General features: G+C 41.3%; 3 protein-coding genes across 3 annotated transcripts; 1 reads left to right on the top strand and 2 right to left on the bottom strand.

Annotated features, from left to right (window-relative positions):
- Positions 1-125: 125 nt before the first annotated feature.
- LOC145613298 (uncharacterized) lies at positions 126-2,257 on the top strand. The gene has a single exon (XM_081668379.1). It carries the CDS (start codon positions 258-260, stop codon positions 2,082-2,084), a length of 1,827 nt encoding a protein of 608 aa, XP_081524505.1. The 5' UTR covers positions 126-257; the 3' UTR covers positions 2,085-2,257.
- A 97-nt stretch (positions 2,258-2,354) lies between these two features.
- On the bottom strand, positions 2,355-4,032 carry LOC145613299 (protein BRASSINAZOLE-RESISTANT 1-like). Its single transcript, XM_081668380.1, has 2 exons — positions 3,609-4,032; positions 2,355-3,500 (listed from the first exon to the last, which is right to left on the bottom strand). The coding sequence occupies exons 1-2, from the start codon at positions 3,873-3,875 to the stop codon at positions 2,811-2,813; spliced, it is 957 nt and encodes a 318-aa protein (XP_081524506.1). The 5' UTR covers positions 3,876-4,032; the 3' UTR covers positions 2,355-2,810.
- A 5,288-nt stretch (positions 4,033-9,320) lies between these two features.
- Positions 9,321-12,017, bottom strand: LOC145613834 (uncharacterized). The gene is made up of 3 exons (XM_081668878.1): positions 11,685-12,017; positions 9,928-11,633; positions 9,321-9,768 (listed from the first exon to the last, which is right to left on the bottom strand). The coding sequence occupies exons 1-3, from the start codon at positions 12,015-12,017 to the stop codon at positions 9,321-9,323; spliced, it is 2,487 nt and encodes an 828-aa protein (XP_081525004.1).
- Positions 12,018-21,590: the final 9,573 nt, after the last annotated feature.

Here is a 21,590-nt window from a genome sequence, read left to right as displayed (position 1 = left end):
GAGCTAGATCAAACACAAGGGTGGAATCTTAAAGGTTGCAGGTAAAGCATACTTTCTCCTATCTGAGGAAGCAAAGAAGCCAAGCATCAAAAAGGTGAATATAATTAAATCCAAAACGATTACCAAAGTATAATCATACTAATTTATAAATACAAAGCCCTGATGTTATGCTCATCATCACCATATGTAACTAAGCATACAATTCAGATTTCAAAAGATTTTTCTTCTAGTTGGCAATTTAATCTCTCTGTTAATTCATGGCTGGGCAAAGGCAACCATTCCGCTTCAGGCTCCCTTGGTCAGCAGCACCTGCTGCTCCACGTCCTAGCCAAGTGACTCAAGCACCATCTCAGCCACCAGCACCACGGCAAACACCTGCTGCTCCACGTCCCAGCCAAGTGACCCAAGCACCATCTCAGCCACCAGCACCGCGGCAAGCACCTGCTGCTCCACGTCCTAGCCAAGCGACCCAAGCACCATCTCAGCCACCAGCACCTCAGCAAGCACCACCTGTTCCACGTCCCAGCCAAGTGACCCAAGCACCATCTCAGCCACCAGCACAACGACCCCCTTTCCGTCCAGCAGGAGTGGCGCCAGCACAGCCCCAACCACCAACAGCACCACCAACAAGAGAAGAACCTAAATCACCCTCACGACCATCTCAAGGCACATCTAAACCAGCAATACAGCCCCGGGAGACACGACCACCACAGGGTCCACCAGCATCAACATCACAGACTGTCCCTCCGACTCAAGTTACCTCCCGGCCTGCTTCCCCAACACAGGTAAGTTCCAAACTCCAACAAGCGACAAAGGCACTGCCACAGTCACCATCTCCATCACGAGGAGGTGACAAGCCAATTAGGACAAAAGCCACAACAGGGTCACCTCCAACACCTTCTCAAGAAAAGCACTCATCCCCCACAAAGAAACCTTCAACACTCGCAACTGACATTACTCAAAATCCAAAAGACCTCAGAAAGCAAGAAACTTCCCAAACACCTTTAGAAGAACCCAAGCCAGTGCTAGACACAGCAGCTTCACCTAACGAACCCAGAAACCAACCAGCTAATAAAGAGCCTACAATACAACCATCTACCAAGCTATCTGCAGAAGTTTCTAGCCCAAAACAAGAACCCAAACCACAAATAGTAAAAGAATATAATACATCCTACAAACAGCCTAAACAGATACTTAAGGAAAATCATGACAATCCTAAGAAAGAAGCAGTTATTGACAGAAAAGTTATAAGCCCAAAAGCACGAACTATAGAACATCCAGTTGCAGATCAAGACGAGGAGGGACTGCATTCAGAGAAAGAAGTTTTTGACATAAAAAAGGTCTTCAAAATAACTGAAAATAGAGGGCATGATACTGAAAATGAAACCCGAGGTGATGAAAGAGTTGCAAGGTATCCTCATAAGCATGCAAATGCAGGACATAAGCCTCCTTTTCAAAAAGAGATCAAGGAAAACTTGCCAAAGTTAGTGCACAAACAAGGTGCTCAGCAAGAAAAATTCCTGCATCAGAAGCCATTAAGCATTATCACTTTAGCAGGGGAAAACATTGGAGCAACCATGCACCTTAGCTCTGAGTCTATAAACAAAGAGAAGCCAATTCACATTCATAGGGGATACAAGCTCAATTCTGACAGAGCATCTGAAACCACTGAAGGCGAAGGAAGCTCCAGAAAGAGGAAATCTGGAGACACAAACCTCCAAGAGGATTTAGCAACAAAGTCATACGTCAACAACAATGCACAAGGAATAAATAACTCACTCGTCTTCAATAGTTCTGTGACAGAAAGAAACCCTGGTGTCCACGTGGTTTTCACTCGTAACCAAATAGAACCCCAGCTGATACACACAAAGCTAGGTAAAGAGAAGGGAAAGCTCGATACACACAAGGCTGAATTCATCAGCACCCCAGCTGAAAACCTGGCATATGCACCAACCATTAGAAGAAGATGTCTACAAAGTCTCCTCTTGGAGTCAAGTAGCTCCGATCCTGAAAAGCCTCGTCGCCATGGTTGTCGAGTTGGACGCAATCAGAAAAGCAAAGATGGTACAATTAATGTTCTGTAAAAAATGCTGTTAACTACATATCAAAATAATGGGTGCTACTTGACCATAGCACTAGTGAACTCTATCATGTACTGTAAAATATCACATATGATTCAACATGAAATATGATCTTTGAAAATAAAATTAGCATAAATGATAAGTGAATTCAATTGTGCAAAAACAGGCATAAAAAATGACGTCCTTCTGAAGCATTGAAATTAAAAAGAAAGAGTTTGATTCTAATCAAATGCCATAACATAGATTTCTTATCTTGAAACATTGAGTCTACAATAACAAGAGGTAATCCACTTCACGAATGCCTCATAAATACTCAAGAAGAATCAACCTAGGCATGAGTCTACAACTCGAGGTAATCCTCCTCGAAATCGAAAGAAAACTAAACCATCTTATCTACATGTAATGCTTGTGTTAAAACCCCAAGCAACTCAATATATTCTAGTTTCACAGTAAACAAATCAGGCAGAAAAAAATAAATAAAAAAGAAAAAAAATATGGACCTAAAGTATCCATGAAAATTAACACCCTTATGGGCATTAACTCTTAAACTAAAAATTTAACATCCATCATTATCTAAAGCAAACTTCTTGTAGCAAATTAAACCAGAGGGCATTTTGCAATGACAATCCAATCCGAATTCGACCGACTTTCGTTTCATTTCAGACACTTCCAATAGGGTGCTTGGAACATTGTTTGATTGTACTTGATCGAATTCGAGCGACTTTCGTTTCAGTTTCTAGAAGTACCACTTCCAAGAGTGAGTTCAAGATCATCCATTCCAACATCATGAATCCTCTCCCCCTCCCAAGGGGTAACCTGCATACTTTCGGGTTCAGGAGCTCTTGCTCTATCCTCCATTGCATCATTCAATGACATTTTCTGAACCATTGGCCGAACCAAATTAAATGTGGGTGATGTTGGAATTGGAGGTCTCGAAAACCTCTGGAAGCTAATCCATTGACCCGAATCAATCGTAGAGCAGTCAGATTCATCACATTCCGGTATCGTTGGCGGGGTAAAGTTTCGCCGCCTATTAGGACTCGACGGAGCAGAAGCTGCAAACAAGGGGTAATTAAAAGACGCCATAGACTCCTTAGCAATCGCCTCGAAGTTAAAAACCGGCTGTTTCGGAGCAGTTTTCGACGTCGGTGATGACAACAACGGTGTAACAGGAGCACTATTCGATATCCGAAGAGGCGGCAGACTCGACGGAATCGAATTACAAAGGAACGAAAACGGATGAGATTGTGCATTGATCTCATTTCGACTCGGACTTTGAGGAGCAGAGGATGAAGGACTTGGTTGATACGAATGAATTGGACTCTGAAATGCTGATGATAACGGACTCGGTATTTGCGATGAACAAGCACTAAAATTGTTAAAACTCGCCACTATCTCCGGCGGCGGCGGCTTCATTCCCTGAGACACAAATTTCAATGAGATCAAATCCCGTATACATCATTCCGTGCCCGAAAACACGAAAAACAAGCAGATCTGATAAAAAGAGGGACTAAAATTATTAATTACCTTGCGATAAGTGGTGCCATCGGGTTCGACAATCCAACCAGCCTCAGCACAAAGAGCTTTGAGAACTTCATTATTATCACAATGTTTAGGAAGATTGTAATTACCTTGAGCTCTTAACCCTGAAAATATTTTAGCAGCAATTGCTCTTCTCCTTCTCTCTCTCCTCCGATTATTCTCTCTTTCTCTCCACGACGGTTTCCTCCTCGCCGCCGCCGCCGCTGCTCCGCCCACTCCGCCGCTGCCACCACCACCACCCTCCGTCGCCATCTCTCTCACTTTCTCTCGCTAATTTTGAGTTTTATTTTAGAGAGAGAAAGTAGAGAGAGGAAGCAGCACCACGAGGTTTGCGCTGCTGCTGCTTAAGCTTGGTTGGATGTGTGCAAGATTCTCTCTCTTGTTCAACTTTCTCTCTCCTCTTATTACTCTCAATGTCTGCTTCTCTCTATGTTTGCTTTATTGAGGTGCACTTTAGAGAGAGGGATTGGGCGTGGTAGGGTGCATGGTAGTGAGAATGTGGAAGAGTGGTGTTTAACCGTTGATTTGAAGATCAAGGGTTGTGAAAGGAGAGAGAAAGGGGTGTTAGTATGAAAATGAAGATGGTAGCAGAGTAGAGGAGAAGGTGCCACGTGGAGGTACAAATAATTGTCTGGTAATTGTCTTTAAGCGGGGGAGGAGTAGGGTCGTAGGTTGCTGCTGCTACTCTATTTTTTTATACGGAGGATACTGTTGACCTCGCGCATTCTCATGTCTTGGGACCTTCAACTATATTTTATTTTTATCCAACTATAATTACCCACTCCCCATTTCTAATTGTAATACTCCCTCTGTTTTTTTTTTGGGAAATTCTCTTTGATAACACCGAAGTATTTGATTTTCTCAGTGGTAAACAGTTAAAAAACTTATTATCATTGGTAAACTTGTACTATTGTCTACCAAAGATAATTACAATTTTAATTAAAATCTTTAACCATGGTTAGTTTTTGTATTTTTAACAATTAATTTATATTATTTTTTTTTTTTTTTTTGAAAGAATTCATTTATATTATTTTAGTGATGATATAATTTTAAAAAATACAGCCACCCTTCCCCTCCCTAACCGGTGCCACCCCCACCCTTGCTGGCGCCACCAACGCCCAGCCTCCACCTCCGGACAGCGGCGCAGCCCCCCACAACCGCCGGTAAACCCCTATCCAACGCCCTTCCCATTTGCCCCATCTGACATCTTGTCTTCTTCAAGGCTAAATATCAATTTCATTCACACCTTTCATGGTTAATTGCTTCATCTCAACTCTCCCCCACCAACAGCAACCAAAAATGGCAGCGTCACTACTCCAACCACCAAATCGCCACCATCCTTCGCCATTCCTCCACCACCGCCGCTTAAACCTCGCATCACAAGGAAGAAAGCCAAAACTCGCCTTCCTTCGTCGCGACTACGCTAAGCGTCACTACTCAAAGCGAAATTAGGGTTCAAATTAATTCCAATTGTTTCTGTCTGATCCAGACTTCCCCAAGAATTCGGACTTGAGATCCTGATACTTCTATCGGCAAGCTGAGAACCTACACAATGAGAAGAAGTTAGCTAACCCCGGGGTGATCCGGGGATAACCACTCCGATGATAAAGTCAGAAAGTGTTTTAGAAGAGAAGATAAGTAAGAGAGAGAAAGTAGAGAAAGAGAGAGTGAGAGAGTAATTTTTATGCCCCTATTAATGAGGTCTTACCTACTATTTATAATAGCTTACCTTGACAGGTGGCTCTCATCCATGCAGAGCCTTTTGTGCCAAGTGTTGAGCTTCTGTTGCCACGTGTTGAATTTTGGCAGGCCGACATGTCTTCTTTCTGCAACATATCAGCATCTTCTTATAATTATTAAAACCTGGTCGTGTTTTCACAAGATATCGGTCATGCCCAGATATCATCCCATACAATTAGCCCCCCAAGTGAGGACGTATGATCATTCATCATCGTGCTCAGTTTATTGGTAACAAGCTGATCCTAACGAAACAAACTTTGGGTTCCACATCTCATTCTCCAGACTTTTCCTTATGCTGTAAATTTTATTGTAGCAACGTTTCTTGTACTCTGTCAAGTACTGCTTACTAACAAATTTTTATTACTGATCTTGCGATCTTGGCGTTGTCACAATTCATTTTACTTGCTTGATTTGTATCCAGACAAATTAGCTTGTATATATATATTTTTAAGCCCTATATTCTTTTGCTGAGAAGTTTTATATTTGCCTGCTATATTTAGTACTATTTATTATTACTTATGTAAGAGGACAATTTTTGTGCCGTAACGCCGTGTATTGCATTATTTGTATAAACTCCGTCTCCCTCCCCAAGTGACCTTGTATGCCGATAGCTTACAAGGTCATTCATTATAAAATTCCTGGGAGCGAAAAAACTCCGTTTTCCTCCCCAAGTGACCTTGTATGCCGATAGCTTACAAGGTCACTCATTATAAAATTCCTGGGAGCGAAAAAACTCCGTTTTCCTCCCCAAGTGACCTTGTATGCCGATAGCTGACAAGGTCAACTCATTATAAAATATCTGGGAGCGAAAAAACTCGGTTTTCCTCCCCAAGTGACCTTGTATGCCGATAGCTTACAAGGTCAACTGATTTTAATGTGTACGTTATGGTAGTGCAACCGTTTTTCCCTTTTTTTTTTTTTTTTTTTTTTGAGCGGGAAGATTTTACATGTGTCACAAATCCTGCCGTTGCTTTTTGAAAAAATTTACCAATTAACAGCATAATTACCCTAAAGAGGGATGGTCAATCAGATGGGTGGTGGTCGTTATACATCCAACCCCATAAATATACCGTTCATCCTAAACTATCCAGCTGCAAAGGTTGGAAGGATAGGTTTTTCTTTATGTCAGTCCCAGAGGATTTTCCTTTGAGGAGAACTTTTTTCAAGCCTCATCCCCATTTTGATTCAATCCCCGAGAGAGATCTCGGGAAGCATGAAGAAAGGGTTGTCAATCACTTTGACATCTCTGAACATGATGAAGGCGACGGCAAGGTCCGTCTAATTCCTGCGGTGTGGGTGCCGAATGTGAGTTACATTCTGGGCAACGCGCCGTTATCTTGTGTCGGTCTTTGTTGGACTGGCCAGCATGGTATAACTTATCTTTCCAAGTTTTATTATTTTTATTTACCAGTCATTCATTTTCTTATCTTCTCAATAAAAGCAGCATAGTTTACTTGCAACTTACTGTTGCCTTCCTTACCCTTTTGTTGTTGTTTTTTTTTTTTTTAGGTATTGACAAGTTGGACAACAAGTTGCTAGGCTTGTCAGCTGACGGGAAAAGAGTTCTCAGGCGTTGTCCTAAAGCAACCGCTTCTTACGACACCTTAGCCTCAATTTGCGATCGTGCTCCAGCTGTAAGCGCTAAGAGAAGAGCTGAACTAATGGCTGACGACAACGCCAAGAAGAGAAAGCTGACATCCCTTGCCAATCGGCGCGGTGGTGGCATGGCGATTTCGAGCCCTAGACAAGCTGAAGGGCGGGCTGAGAAGAAAAAAGACAAAATGGAGACCGAAAAGCCTCTCTCCCTAAAGCAACCAAAAGCCCTGAAGCCATCGTTAAGAAGGTTATTCAAGGGATCGAAATCGAGGACCTCACTACCGCTGAGTCTCCTCGTCAACCACAACCAACCACTACCGTTGTTGCTCCCACCACTGCTGGGTCTGACTCAAGTATTCCAGATTTAACATATCGGTCCAACCAGTGGATAGAAAGAGTTTCCGGCCGGTTTCCGGATGAAGTCCTGAAAGGCTTCGCTGTTCCTACCGATCATTCTGGGGACCGTTGGCAACCCGAAATAGATGTCGGTCGGAATGAGTCAATGATTATCGACGATCCAATGCAGGGTGGGACCCTTGGTTATAGGCTTCTTAGTAACCTTACACTGCCAATGGACAGACCTGCTGGTCCAATCGGCCCTCTCGCTGCTGCGCACATGCACAACCTGATGAAGGTATGCTTACTTCGCTATTTTTCCTTAACCCATTTCTTGTATTACGCTATGTGTTTTTCATATTTCTATAATTTATTTTATGGTTTCTGTTAATTCTCATTCGGAAATTCTTTCCTGTTCTTAGGCTGTTATGTCTGGTACAGAGCTTGTGGAGATGTACCGTTATTATCAGGAACAACACCACCAAGCTTCTTCCAGTCAAAGTGCTATGGAAGAAATTGCCAAGAACGCTCAAAAGGCCTTGGATGACCTAAGGAAGATAAAAGAAAAAGACGACAAGGAGATGTCGGAATTGAGGGTTAAGGCTGGGAAGGTTGCTGGCTTGGAGTTGGAACTGTAGGGTCTGAAGGCTCAGATTGTTGAAAAAGATAAAGCTATTGAGCGCCTTCCTTCGGTCGAAAAAGATCTCAGCGATGCCAAGACTAAAATAAAAGACCTTGAAGATAAGGTTGCGCAGATGGAAGCCGATAAGCCTGGGATTCGCCAGAGAGCTGTGGGCCGCTATCTAACTTCAGATGAGTTCTGCTCCAAACTCCAGGACCGTTTCGATGGAGGTTGGACTGCTGCTCAGAGATGTGTTGCCCACGCTGCCGGTTGGAAAAAAGATGATTGGGTCAAGGTTGAGAAGGCTTTCAACGAAGAAGCCTACAAGATCCCTTTCGGCTTCAAGGCGCAGCAGTTCTCTGAAGAGGACTTGTACAATCTGGCGCCAAGTGCTGATGACGGCCCCAAAGATCTCAGTATTTTGGACTCCCCAGTCCCTGAGAATACACAAGCTTGAAGGGGCGGGTAGTCATCACCGACATCTTCTTGTGGGTCTTGTATTATCGGGCCTTATCAGCTATAACTGACTTTTATTTGTATTTTGTTTGTGTTAAAACACTTATTTTGACAATGCTGTTCTATCGGCATATACCCCTTTTTTGTGGTGATGCCTGTCGATTGTCAACTTCACTTGTATAAACTTATTTTAATTTTCGTTCGTTGTTTGCTTACTGCACATATTTTTGTATTTCTTAACTTAATTGCATCGTTCTTACTTATTACTCTCTAATTTGCCTGTTTTTAAACAACGTTATGATAGTCATGTTGCCTTGCTAATTTTCAGCATATAAAAAATTGCAAAAAACAAATGTTTACCTGATACTTTGTCTGAAATCCAAAAACTTCCAGTTGGTAACCTCTTTAAAGACGCCAGCTTTTGAAGATACCAGATCTAAAAACCTGGCTTAAGAGATTACATTTAAAACTACCAGCATATTTAAAAACTCATCAGCATACTATGGGTATCACGAATCAGTAATATATTATGAACACCATATCACTCGTTGCTCCCCCCAGTGTACATAGTTCGTGTTAGAACTATGCACACTGTGCCGCGACCGGTTGTTGATGATTCAGATTATAACATTGGTCACCTACTGCTTTGTTGTTTTAGCTAGTTAGGTACCCTCTCGGCGATCACTTTCTGAGCTACGCCTCATGTCGGCGTATACTCGAATTGATTTGGCCGGTATTGTATTTTGAACCAGCAACCTCATGAGTTAACGTATACAACTGATCAGGTTGTATAACTGCTAACTTCATGGAAGCGGTTTTGAGCTGTCCGTCCTACTTAACGATGTTCTGTTAAATGGAGGATGCCTATCTCAATGCATATTGTCTGAATACCTCTTTATTCATCACTCACATCTTTCTCGATATCAGCTTCACATAAAAAATATTCATTACACATAATATTTCTTCAATACAGCTGAATTCCATACATTTTTTAGAGGTGTTCCATCCATAGTTTCTAGGTAAAACGATCCTTGGATGACGATATCTCTAACCCGATAAGGCCCCTCCCAATTTGCAGTCAGCTTCCCGTCTTCATTTCCCTTGCCGGTTGCTGCTGTTATTCGTAATACAAGATCTCCTATACTTAACGGTCTATGGAATACTCTTCTGTTGTATGCTCGTGACATTCTTTCTTTAAAGGCAGCTGACTTAACTGCTGCTTTCTCTCTCAATTCTGGCAAGAAATCCAACTGTTGTCGCAGGAGTAAATCATTTTGGTCTTCACAGTAATGTTGAATCCGGAATGTCGGCAACCCGACTTCTGCTGGTATGACTGCCTCTGTTCCAAAAACTAGAGTATAAGGTGATTCATCCGTGGCTTCTCTTACTGTTGTCCTGTTTGCCCATAATATTTCCGGTATCAAATCTGCCCATAAACCCTTTGCATCTTCGATCTTCTTCTTAATTGCCGTTATGATTTGCTTATTTGCTGCTTCTGCTTGGCCGTTAGACTGTGGATGGCATACTGCTGCATAAGCAAATTTCACCTTATACATCATTAAAAGATCCTTGACTGGCTTACAGTCAAATTGAGTTCCATGGTCAAAAACCATCGCCATCGGCAACCCAAACCTTGTGAAGATGCTTTTCCATATAAACTTTTTCACTTCCGATGCCGTTATCTTCGTCACTGGTTCGGCTTCAATCCATTTTGTGAAGTAATCAATTCCTACTATCAAAAATTTTCTTCCACCCGTGGCCGATGGAAACGGCCCTACTATATCCATTCCCCATTGGGCAAAGGGAATTGGATTTAATATCGGGGTTAAATCGTTTGGAGGCAAGTTGATAACTGGAGCAAACTTTTGACACTTTTCGCATTTTTTAACATAAGCCGTCGCATCTGCAATCATTGTCGGCCAGTAGTATCCTCTTCTCATTGCTTCTCTGGACAAGGCTCTTGCTCCGAGATGGTTACCACAGCTTCCCTCGTGCAATTCTTCTATTAACCTTGCTGATTCGAAATCCGTTATGCACCTTTGCAACGGCAGTGAAAACCCCCTTTTGTATAACTGGCCTTGGTACATAACGAACCACACACTATCCTTCCGCAACCTTCTCAACTCCCCTTTATCTGTTGGCCCTACACCATGAATGATGTATGCCAGTATTTTATCATACCATTGATTCCCCACTTCAACACAGCAAACACTTGCCGACACCTCATCTATCACCTCATCTATACTTCTCTGCTTTAAAATCTCAACCATAACTGTCCTTTCCAAATCATTGAAGCTTGAACTTGCCAGTCTTGCCAGTGCATCTGCTTGAGCATTTTTCAATCTCGGAACTAATTTGATCTCAAAGTACTGTAACTGGGCTGCTAACTGCTTCATTTTCTCCAAATACTTCACCATTGCTGGTTCTCGAGTCTCGTACTCCCTACTAAATTGACTTGATACTAGCTGAGAATCAGTTGTCAAAACAAGCCGTTTTGCCTCTGCTGCTATTGACAACTGCATTCCGGCTACCGCAGCTTCATACTCGGCCTCGTTATTTGTCGCCTTAAACTTGAATTTCATGGCGTACTCAAACATTTTCCCATCTGGGGCCGTTATCACAATTCCAGCCCCTGCCCCCGTTGCTGTGGCTGATCCATCAACCGATACCTGCCATGTTCCCAACTCCTCTTCTTCGTCTGTATATGTGGTTTCAACAATAAAATCTGACAACGCTTGAGCCTTAATTGATGTCCTGGGCTTGTAACTGATTTCATACTCCGACAACTCAACTGCCCATGCCAGTAATCTACCAGATGTATCCATTTTGCGCAATGATTTTTCTAAAGGATGATTGGTGAGCACCTCTATCGGATGTGCATCAAAGTAAGGTCTCAACTTCCTGGCTGCCACTATTACTGCCAACGCCATTTTTTCTATCACTGGGTATCTGCGCTCTGCCGCATTCAAAACATGACTGACAAAGTAAATCGGCTGTTGTTGTTTCCTCCTTTCCACTAACAAAACGGCTGACACTGTTTTTGGCGACGCCGAGATGTATAACTGCAACACTTCTCCCTTCTCAGGCCTGACAATTGTGGGAAGAGATCTAAGATGATTCCTCACTACTTCTAAGGCATCACTTTGTTCTTTTCCCCACTCAAATGCCTTATTCTTTCTTAGTACCATAAAAAACGGAAGTGCCTTATCAGCCGATTTGCTGATAAATCTGGTTAACCCTGCCATCCTACCTGTTAACCTCTGTATATCTCGAATGGTTTTTGGTTGTTTCATTTGAAGAACCGCATTCACCTTATCTGGATTCACTGAGTAGATTGCAGCCCTTGGTGTATTCATGGGGGTGTAGGTGCTGTATCTCATTGGCAGCCTCGTCGGTCTGGTATCTTGCCGACTTCCTCCTCCCCTTCCTAGGGCAGGAGCTCTCGGCCTGCTTCCTCCAGACGAGGTCCCTTCATACTGACTTTGCCCCCTTCCGGCAGTGACATGTCTGCTACTCGTCTTCATTAATTCTTCACTCTTTATATAATCATGAGCTTTGCTGAATGCCGCTGCCAATGTCGGCAGGTTCTTCCTTGTAAGATATCTCTTAAAATCTGAATCAATCAATCCATTCATTAAAGCCATCACAGCTATTTCCTATTGCAATTTCGGAATGGTGTTTGCCTCATTGTTAAATCGCCTGATATAATCCCTCAAGGATTCGTCCGGTTTCTGTTCCACAGCCATCAATTCTCCAGAGGTTTAAAGCTTTGGTCTTTATTGCTTAGTGACATGCTAGGATTTGTTATTAATCTTGTTAGTATCATGCCTAGGATCTTGCTATTATATTTAAGCTTTATTATGCCTTATCATGATTATGACTACATTATGCTTATTATTATGTTGCTTGATATATTTTATTTTATTGCTTGATCACACCTTTTATGCATGTTAAAGGGAATTTGTACTTGAGATCACGCTTAATAAGATAATTATTAATTTGGTTTAGGCTAATGTGATTTTAATTCAAGTGATCGCCAATAATAGTTTTATTTGTGCATTAATATTTAACCAACATAGATTAAACAGGTTAGGTTTAATATAATGTTTGTATGTTATTCGAAAAGTGCACATGAATACGAGCAGAACAAAGTAGAGGCCTATTTTATAGGGCGAGTCCTTTCTTTTGTAGATTGGATTCGTACCCTCATCCCCGAACCCTATTTGGTTCAAGACCTTATGGAGTTGATGGTCCTTTTGGATTGTCTTTTGGGTTTACAAGTTCCTAAAACTTGTTGGCGACTCTTTTGCTCTCTTTTCTTTCCCTTTGGAACGCCACCGTGCTTTAGTGTATGATCACAGTGGGGTTCAAGTTTGGGGTCATAATGCTTGAAATATTCCCTACAGTTTTGGCGACTCCACTGGGGAGGATTTCTATTTATATTCCTGAAATTTATTGTGGCAATTATTTAGAATGAGCGGATGAGACTCGAAAAATTCAAAGTATTTCATGTGCGTAATTTGATTAACATTATTGTCATATGCATTAAAAGGTTCTCATTGGGGGAGACCAATGAGTCAAAACATAGGATTTTTACACGTAGGAAATTTGAGAAATATCTTTCACGACTAGAATCGAAATAACGCTGCGAAATCTGGAAAATCCTAAGAACACAGATACTTGCCAAGGCATGTAGGAACTAGCGTCTAGAAAACAGGGCTTGTCGCTTGTAAAGAGCTTCTGTCGCCTGGCGACAGTTCTGTCGCTTGGCGACAGGGGTTCTTTTGCGGCGATAGTCCCTGTAGTCTGGCGCCAAGTTCTTCCAATACCGAGCCAGGGATCTGCCTTCTTGTTTTAACCATTTCTAGTACTGTTGGCTCGATTTTACTTATTGATTGAGTTCTTTTCTCACTTTTCTGAACCCATATGTGTTCTACATATGGACATAACCCTCTGGGGGTTCATGCTTCATCTGCCCAATTGAAATCCACTATATGTGCAACAACGGGTACATGCAAAGTTTGTGAATCCACCAAACCATGGAGTCGAGTTCGATTTCATCACGAACTCGCGGGGTCCGTCCATTCGCACCAACCCTCACGGTAGGCTTGTGTGCAATGCATACGGAATCATAACCATGGACCTTTTTTGACTTAACCCATATCCTTGAACTTTAGAGAACTAGAGCCATGGTTAGGTTGCAAACTCATTGCATCATTTTGTGACTATATGAACTACTTGTGCATCCTTGTTGTGCATACTATATATGTGTTAACCGTTTGTTTGACTTGTGGTTAAGACTAAATAAATTGACTAATGACTAAAAGGACTTTGTCTAATTAATCAATTAATTAATCTCGAATTAATTAAAGGTTAATAAATTAATCAACTTGACTTAGTACGACTTTAGGCATGTTCACTTAGAGTAAAATTACTAGAAACAGTCCAGATTGATGTTCCAGCAATGGCACAGAAATTTGGGCTGTGGCGCCTCTGTTTAGTGTATGTCGCCTGGCGACAGTTCTATCGTCTGGCGACAGGCTTTAAACAGTGGTGACAGTCCTGTCATTTTAGCGACAGTCCAGTTTCTTGCTCGAGTCATCACGACGAGTCTAATTAAACAGTCTACTAATCAGTTTACCGGTTTATTAATGGTTCAAACCACGTCCAAGTCTTTAATTGAGTCTAGACACTTAAAGTCCAATGGTCATACACTAGAGTCAAAGCATGTCACTCACACACATTTATAAAGCACACACATAACATGTTTGTCACACTATGACCATGTCTAGAGAGTCTTGCATGCGTGTTTTCCGTCATTTTCTTTTAAGGGGGTAAGTCGGATATTAATCCTCCAATTTAAAAAATTCATTAAACCTTCCCCTAAAATATATATCCTATTTTTGTTTTTTCTTTTTAATTTTTAAACCATAAAGTCAAGTCAATTAGAGTCGAGTATTAAAACAAATATGGTTTAACTTACAGCGCGTGGACAAGAAAGGAAGGGCGTTTAATCAAGGACAATACTTTTGTTCAAATCTTACTTTTTGACAAACCGGTTAGTAGGAAAAGGAAAGCTAAGAAGATAATGGCTAGTCAAGAAGAGCTTAATGTAGTCAAGGGAGAGGTAGCCAACTTGGCTGAGATGCTGAAAAACTTAACGCTGCAAATGAATGACCCTGCGAGACAACAACAAATGGACCTAATCCAGGAAATCTTGGGCAAGTTGTCCAACGACTTTAGATTCCAAGGGATTAGCTCACAAGGGGTCTCGGTGGATAAGGACCTTCTCCCGCAGAAGTTCAATCCCAACGACATCCCTAAATTTAAGCCTATGGATAACCCTTACTTTCATTTAAGAGCATTTGAAACCATAATGAATATTAAGGGGATAGACAAGAAAGCTTTTCATTCTGTATTTTCTTTGTATTTCGAAGCTGTATGTCAACAGTGGTACTTTTCACTTGATAAAGAAAAGACCTCTAGTTGGGAGTCTATTGTAAGTGCTTTTATTGAAATATATAAATGCAATATTCAAATTAAAACTGATCATAGAGAGCTTGAAATTCTAAAACAAAAAGAGAATGAAGGCTTCACTTCCTTCTTTAATAAATGGAGGGAAACCACTGCAAAATTGGTTGAAGTACCTAGTGAAAAAGAGTCCGTCAGGATGTTCATTAAGAACCTCCAAGAGAAGTACTCTAAACATCTTAGGTACCAAAGCAATTTGCACACCTTTAAGGCCGTCTATGATATTGGTATTAATATTGAAGATGACCTAGCCAAACAAAAAGCTGCTAACAATAATTCCAACAGTGGCTGGAAGGGTAAGAAGAACGACAATCCTTCTTCTTCTAAATCCACCCACTCAAATAACGTTAGCACCTTTAATTTGAATGAAGTCCTAGCTATGAACAACAATCAAGGACAAAAGAAACCATTTAGGAAGAACTATACTCCTATTGGTATGAGTTATGACACCGCATTTGACCGCTTACATGCAAAAGGTCTTATAACTCCTATTGGACCATTTGGGGACCCACCTGTCGAAAGGAGAACGACTAGCTGGAACCCAAATGCACACTGTAAATATCATCAAGGCAGGGGCCATCCTACGGAAAATTGTTGGAGGCTAAAGGAAGCCATTCAAGACTTGATTGATAGTAACAAACTTCCATTGCCCCCTGCAAGTTAGAAGCCAAGCATCAACACCGCACCACTGTCGGATTCCTTGGCTATTTCTGACGAAGAAAATCAAGTGGACCCATCTAGTCTCATAAAACCTATTGAGACCATTGAAGAAGAAATCTTCGAAGATGCCGTTGATTCTCATGACCAAGAACCTGCGACCAAGCAGGACGTTTATGCATTAACACTATTATTGGCGGAAGTGCACAGGTTATTGTTCCAAACCTATGAGGTTTTAAAGGAGAAAAACGAGTTGCTCAAGAGTAGACCTCCACCCAAGGAGAAGAAACCCTTTTCTCTCCAAGTAATTGACACTCCCAAGAAAAATAACAAACATTATACTCCCATTGGGACGTCATATGCTAACATGTTCAAAATGCTCTCCGAGAATGGTAAGATCCAACCTCTCGAACCGAGACCATTTGAGTCACTAAAGAGGACATACAAATATTATTGTTCATACCATCAATCAGGGGGACATACAATAGAAAATTGCTTTAAATTCAAAGAATTGATTCAACGACTGATTGATGACAAGAAACTAGTCCAACTCCCACAGGATGCCGCGATCAATGGAGTGTAGGACAGTGATGATGAGGATGTCTACCTCAAAGATATCGAAGAGACTCCTCTATCAACAATATACCCAGTAAGTGACATTTGGGACGAAGAAGATTTGCCCATAGATGTCCTCACCAGGTCCGGGAGAATGCAACCTCCCATTTCAACGCAACCTATGCCCACCATTCAACAAGTTCCCATACCAATCATAGAAGACAACGATGTTGTCAAACAACTAAAAAAGACTAAGGTTGAAATGAATGTATGGAAACTCTTAGCCACATCCCGAGATCATAGAGTTGCAGTCATGGATGCCTCGGCTAAAGTAGGCATAGATTCGGACACCACTTTTGAGGGACTAGCTAACTTCCTCACGAGTGATCTTCCAAGCCCAATCAACTTGGTTACTTTTTCGGATAAAGATTTACCACCGGAAGGTGACAAGCACAACAAGGCTCTAAACCTCACAGTAATATGTAAGAGGATGAATGTTCTTATGACCCTTGTGGATAATGGTTCGGCAATCAATGTTTGCCCACTTAGGACCGCAAGAATGTTAGGAATAAGAGATGAGGATTTGTCCCCCTCAACTCAAGGAATAAGGGCTTATGATAACTCACGCCGTCAAGCATTAGGAACAGTCACTATGAACATAACGGCGGGTGCAATTGAACATGCCACTACGTTCCAAGTAGTGGACATTAAAGCATCCTTCAACTTGTTATTGGGACGCCCTTGGCTTCATGATCTAAAGGCCGTCCCTTCATCTCTTCACCAACAAGTGAAAGCCATAGTTGGAGGAATACCAATCACCATCGATGCTTCATCTATGAGGATCAAAACAGTGGAAAATCCACTAATCAATGTATAACACGATGAAAATGATGAAGATTTGTGGGGCTTTAGCGAAGAGGTCTCCTTAATAGAGGAAGATGAAAGGACCCCTCTTCATTACGACCTCCACTCAAACATGGTAACTAATGCTATTCTAAGAAAACAAGGACACTTTCCTGGAATGACTCTAGGAAAGAAGAAAGGAATAGCTAAGCATATGGGATTACCTGGCCTCCCTAAGTTGGATACTTTTGGACTTGGTTTTGAACCAACTCGCGAAGATCTTAAGCGGGCCCAGGAAAAGTCGAGAGCACGAAAGAATGCTCATGCACAAAAGAGAGACCTATGGAACAATATCCTCTCACTCTAAATGGACAATTTATAAGAGAAGGAGAGGATTACCCTTGTCATGAATTTCCTGAACCTTTCATTGTAAATGGCATAAGACAACCAGGGTTCGAGATCTTTTTGGACTGTTACTTCCTAGACGAGATCCCAACTCTAATTCATAAGGAGAAAGCACCCCCTTGCTTTGACTTTAATGTCATGGGACTCCTCTTTGGAAGAGAAAAGAATGAGCCAAGATATGTGGAAGACAACTCTTCAATCATTCAAACAGTCCTTCAAAGTGAAAACTTTGATTCCTCGAAATTCATCACTCCTATAGAAGATCAAGAGCGAGGATGGCGCAAAACAGTGAAGGTGACCACTACAAATGGAAGGAAGATTTCAGTAACTACAGGACAAGGGCCAATGTTCGAAGAATCGTCTGAGTCAGAGTCCGAGTTAGAGTCTTCCCCTATCGAGTCTTCCAAATCTTTAGTTGTAGCACCCCCACCTTCTATTTCTACTCCTAGGATAGTTGGCAATCAAGTCCCAACGGACATTTCTTTATTCGATGTAATGATTTCTGAGTTTAATAATATGTCTTCTTCCCCTTATTCCTCTTGTTTTGCTTTATCTAAAGATGACGAGCATTGCTTAACTAATGATGAAAATGACAAAGAAATAATTAAAGCAATGGAAACACTTGAAAATAAAACACCAATAATTGAGGACACAGAAACGGTTGACATTTCAAAAGATCCAACCATTAAAAGAGAAGTTAAAATCGGACTAACACTAAGTAAAGATGAAAGAACCGATTTAATTAATCTACTCAAGGAATTTATTGATGTATTTGCTTGGTCATACGAAGATATGCCAGGCATTAATACAGAGATAGCTCAACACACAATACCATTAATTCCAGGAATGAAACCTGTAAAACAAAAGTTACGTCGAATGAAACCCGACGTAGCTCTTAAAATAAAAGAAGAAGTACAAAAACAAATAACTGCAGGTTTTATCAGGGTATCTAAATACCCCGAATGGGTCGCCAATGTCGTCCCAGTTCCGAAAAAAGATGGTAGAGTTCGAATGTGTGTCGACTATCGAGATCTAAATAAGGCAAGTCCAAAGGACGACTTCCCTTTACCACACATCGATATTTTGGTAGATAATACAGCGAATCATGCACTTCTCTCATTTATGGATGGATACGCAGGATACAACCAAATTCTTATGGCCAAAGAAGACATGGAAAAGACAACGTTCATAACACCTTGGGGTACTTACTGCTACACGGTAATGCCATTTGGGTTGAAAAACGCGGGTGCCACTTACCAACGAGCGGCGACTGCCCTACTCCATGACATGATGCATAAAGAAGTGGAGGTTTATGTAGATGATATGATTGTAAAATCTAAAGACCGCCCAGGACACCCAATAGCCTTAAAAAAGTTCTTTGAAAGGCTAAGGAAATATAACATGAGGTTAAACCCTTCTAAATGTGCTTTCGGAGTAACCTCAGGAAAGCTCTTGGGATATGTCATAAGCTCTAGAGGAATAGAGATAGACCCAACCAAAATTAAGGCACTCATGTCCATGCCACCGCCCAAAACCGAAAAGCAAATTCGGGGATTCATTGGCCGGTTGCAATACATAAGTAGGTTCATATCCAAGCTAACCACAATATGTGAACCAATATTTAAGAAGCTTAAAAAGAACGTGCCAGTTATATGGGATGACGAGTGTCAAAAAGCCTTTGAAAAGATCAAAGCCTATCTCTCGAATCCTCCTGTATTAGCTCCAGCACTCCTAGGAATACCTCTAAGGTTATACTTAACCGTTACAAAAGAAACAATGGGAGCCATGCTCGCGCAAGAGGTAGAAAATAAAGAAAATGCCATTTACTACCCAAGTAAGAAAATGCTCGAGTACGAGACACGCTATACACCACTAGAAAAGTTGTGCCTCGCATTGGCGTGGGCCACAACTAAATTAAGACATTACATGCTTGTACATACCGTTTACGTAGTATCACGAATGGATCCCCTCAAATATCTATTCGAAAGATCTACACTTAACGGGCGTATCTCAAGGTGGATAGTAAATTTAGCCCAATTTGACATAAGATTCATGCCTCAAAAGGCAATCAAAGGATTAGTAGTATCGGATTTTCTGGCAGATTTCCCAATAGAAGATTCGACACCATTGGAAGAAAACGAATTTCTAGATGAAAGTTTAATGATGATGGAAGATGATACATGGACTTTATACTTTGATGGAGCCTCAAACCAAAAGGGATGTGGCGTAGGAGTCTGATTAGTATCACCTAAAGAGGAACACGTGCCTATATCCATAAAGTTAGATTTCGACGTTACCAACAACGCAGCCGAATATGAAGCATGCGTGGTAGGCCTCGAAACTGCTTTAGCCTTAGGAGTAAAGAAACTCCGGATATTTGGAGATTCTTCATTAATCATTAATCAAATCTCGAAGAGATGGAAGGTTAGGAGTGAAAGCTTAGCTCCCTACCAAACATATTTGGAAACTCTCACTGATCAATTAGAAAAAGTAGAATACACCTATCTACCTAGAGAGGAAAACCAGTTCGCCGATGCCTTGGCAAGACTAGCCTCAATGGTTAGGATTCCTAAGGAAATTAAGCAAATGCCTTTGACCATAGAAAAAAGGCATAAACCAGCATACATTCAAGCTATAGAAGACGATGAAGTGATTCAAGAGGAAGAACAAGAAGAAGAACCATGGTTTACAGACATACTAAATTATGTCACCAAAGGAGAATATCCTCCTCATGCTGACAAAAGGACAAAAAGGGCACTAAGGCTTTTAGCTTCCCAGTTTGTACTCATAGGAGATGAGTTACACAAAAGGGTACCTAAAGGTCGAGCTTTATTATGTATAGACAAAAAAGATGCTCAAAGAGCTATGAGAGTAGTCCACGAAGGAATATGTGGAACACATGTTAATGGCAAAATGCTAGTCCAAAAGATAATGCGAGAAGGATATTATTGGACTACCATGAATAGGGATTGTCATCAATATGTAAAAATATGCCCAAATGCCAAATTTATGCAAATTTACAACATGTTCCACCATCTCTCCTCTATACATATACTTCACCGTGGCCCTTCTCTACATGGGGAATAGACATAATTGGAAAAATCACACCTCCCGGAACAGGAGGTCATGAATACATCCTAGTCGCAATAGATTACTTCATAAAGTGGGTAGAAGCACAATCATATGCTAAACTCACCGCAAAACATGTAGCACTCTTTATCGAAAGAAACTTAATTTGTCGATATGGAGTCCCACATGAAATGATAAGTGACAATGGAACTCTCTTTCAAGCTGAATGTGAAGAATTGCTACAAAAATATGGTATTCAACATCACCATTCTTCCCCTTATAGACCTCAAGCAAATGGAGCAGTTGAGGCCGCTAATAAAAATTTAAAGACGATTATCGAAAAAATGACTGAAAACTATAAAGATTGGCCTGACAAGCTTCACTTCGCATTGTGGGGTTATCGCACGTCAATCCGAACATCAACAGGGAATACGCCATTCAACCTGGTATATGGAATGGATGCCGTACAACCTGTGGAATTAGAAATACCTTCTCTACGCATTGCGTTGGAAAGTAAATTGATGAAGTCGAATGGACTAGAGCACGGTATGAAGAGTTAATTCTACTCGATGAAAAACGACTAGAAGCTCTACATCATACCCAATGCTATCAAACCTGCATGGCTAGACATTTCAATAAGAAGGTCAAGACTAGAAATATCAAGGTTGGGGACTTGGTATTAAAAGCATTAAGGAAAAATGTTCTGGACCCAAGAGGCAAATTTAGGCCTAATTGGTCCGGACCATACATTGTCAAAACAATTCTGTCAGGTGGCGCGGCTAAGTTAACTGACATGGATGGTAACGAGTTTTCAAATATGACAAATCTTGACCAACTTAAGAAATACTACCCATAATTACTTGAGTAAAACACTCAAGAGAGTTACGTTTAGCCTGATTCCTTAAACAAAGGATACGTAGGTAACCCCAAAAGGGTGCGGCCACTTTAATTTTTCAAAATCTCGCATCCTAGAGTTAAACAATTCATATCTGCAAAATTTCACAACTAGCGCCAGAAAAAGGACTCTGTCGCCAGGCGACAGAGGCAATTCGTCAGCGACAGATATTTGGTTAACAGCGCTAAGTTTCTGCAAGTGCCTGGGCAGATCTTGTATATTCTGGAAATTTGTTCGACTTCCGTACTCGAATAAATTCCCC

This window comes from Chenopodium album, chromosome 25, assembly GCF_948465745.1.
Source record: "Chenopodium album chromosome 25, dcCheAlbu1.1, whole genome shotgun sequence".
Classification (NCBI taxonomy): domain Eukaryota; kingdom Viridiplantae; phylum Streptophyta; class Magnoliopsida; order Caryophyllales; family Amaranthaceae; genus Chenopodium; species Chenopodium album.
Note: the sequence above shows the minus strand (reverse complement) of the source record. Positions and strands in the feature narration are given on the sequence as shown.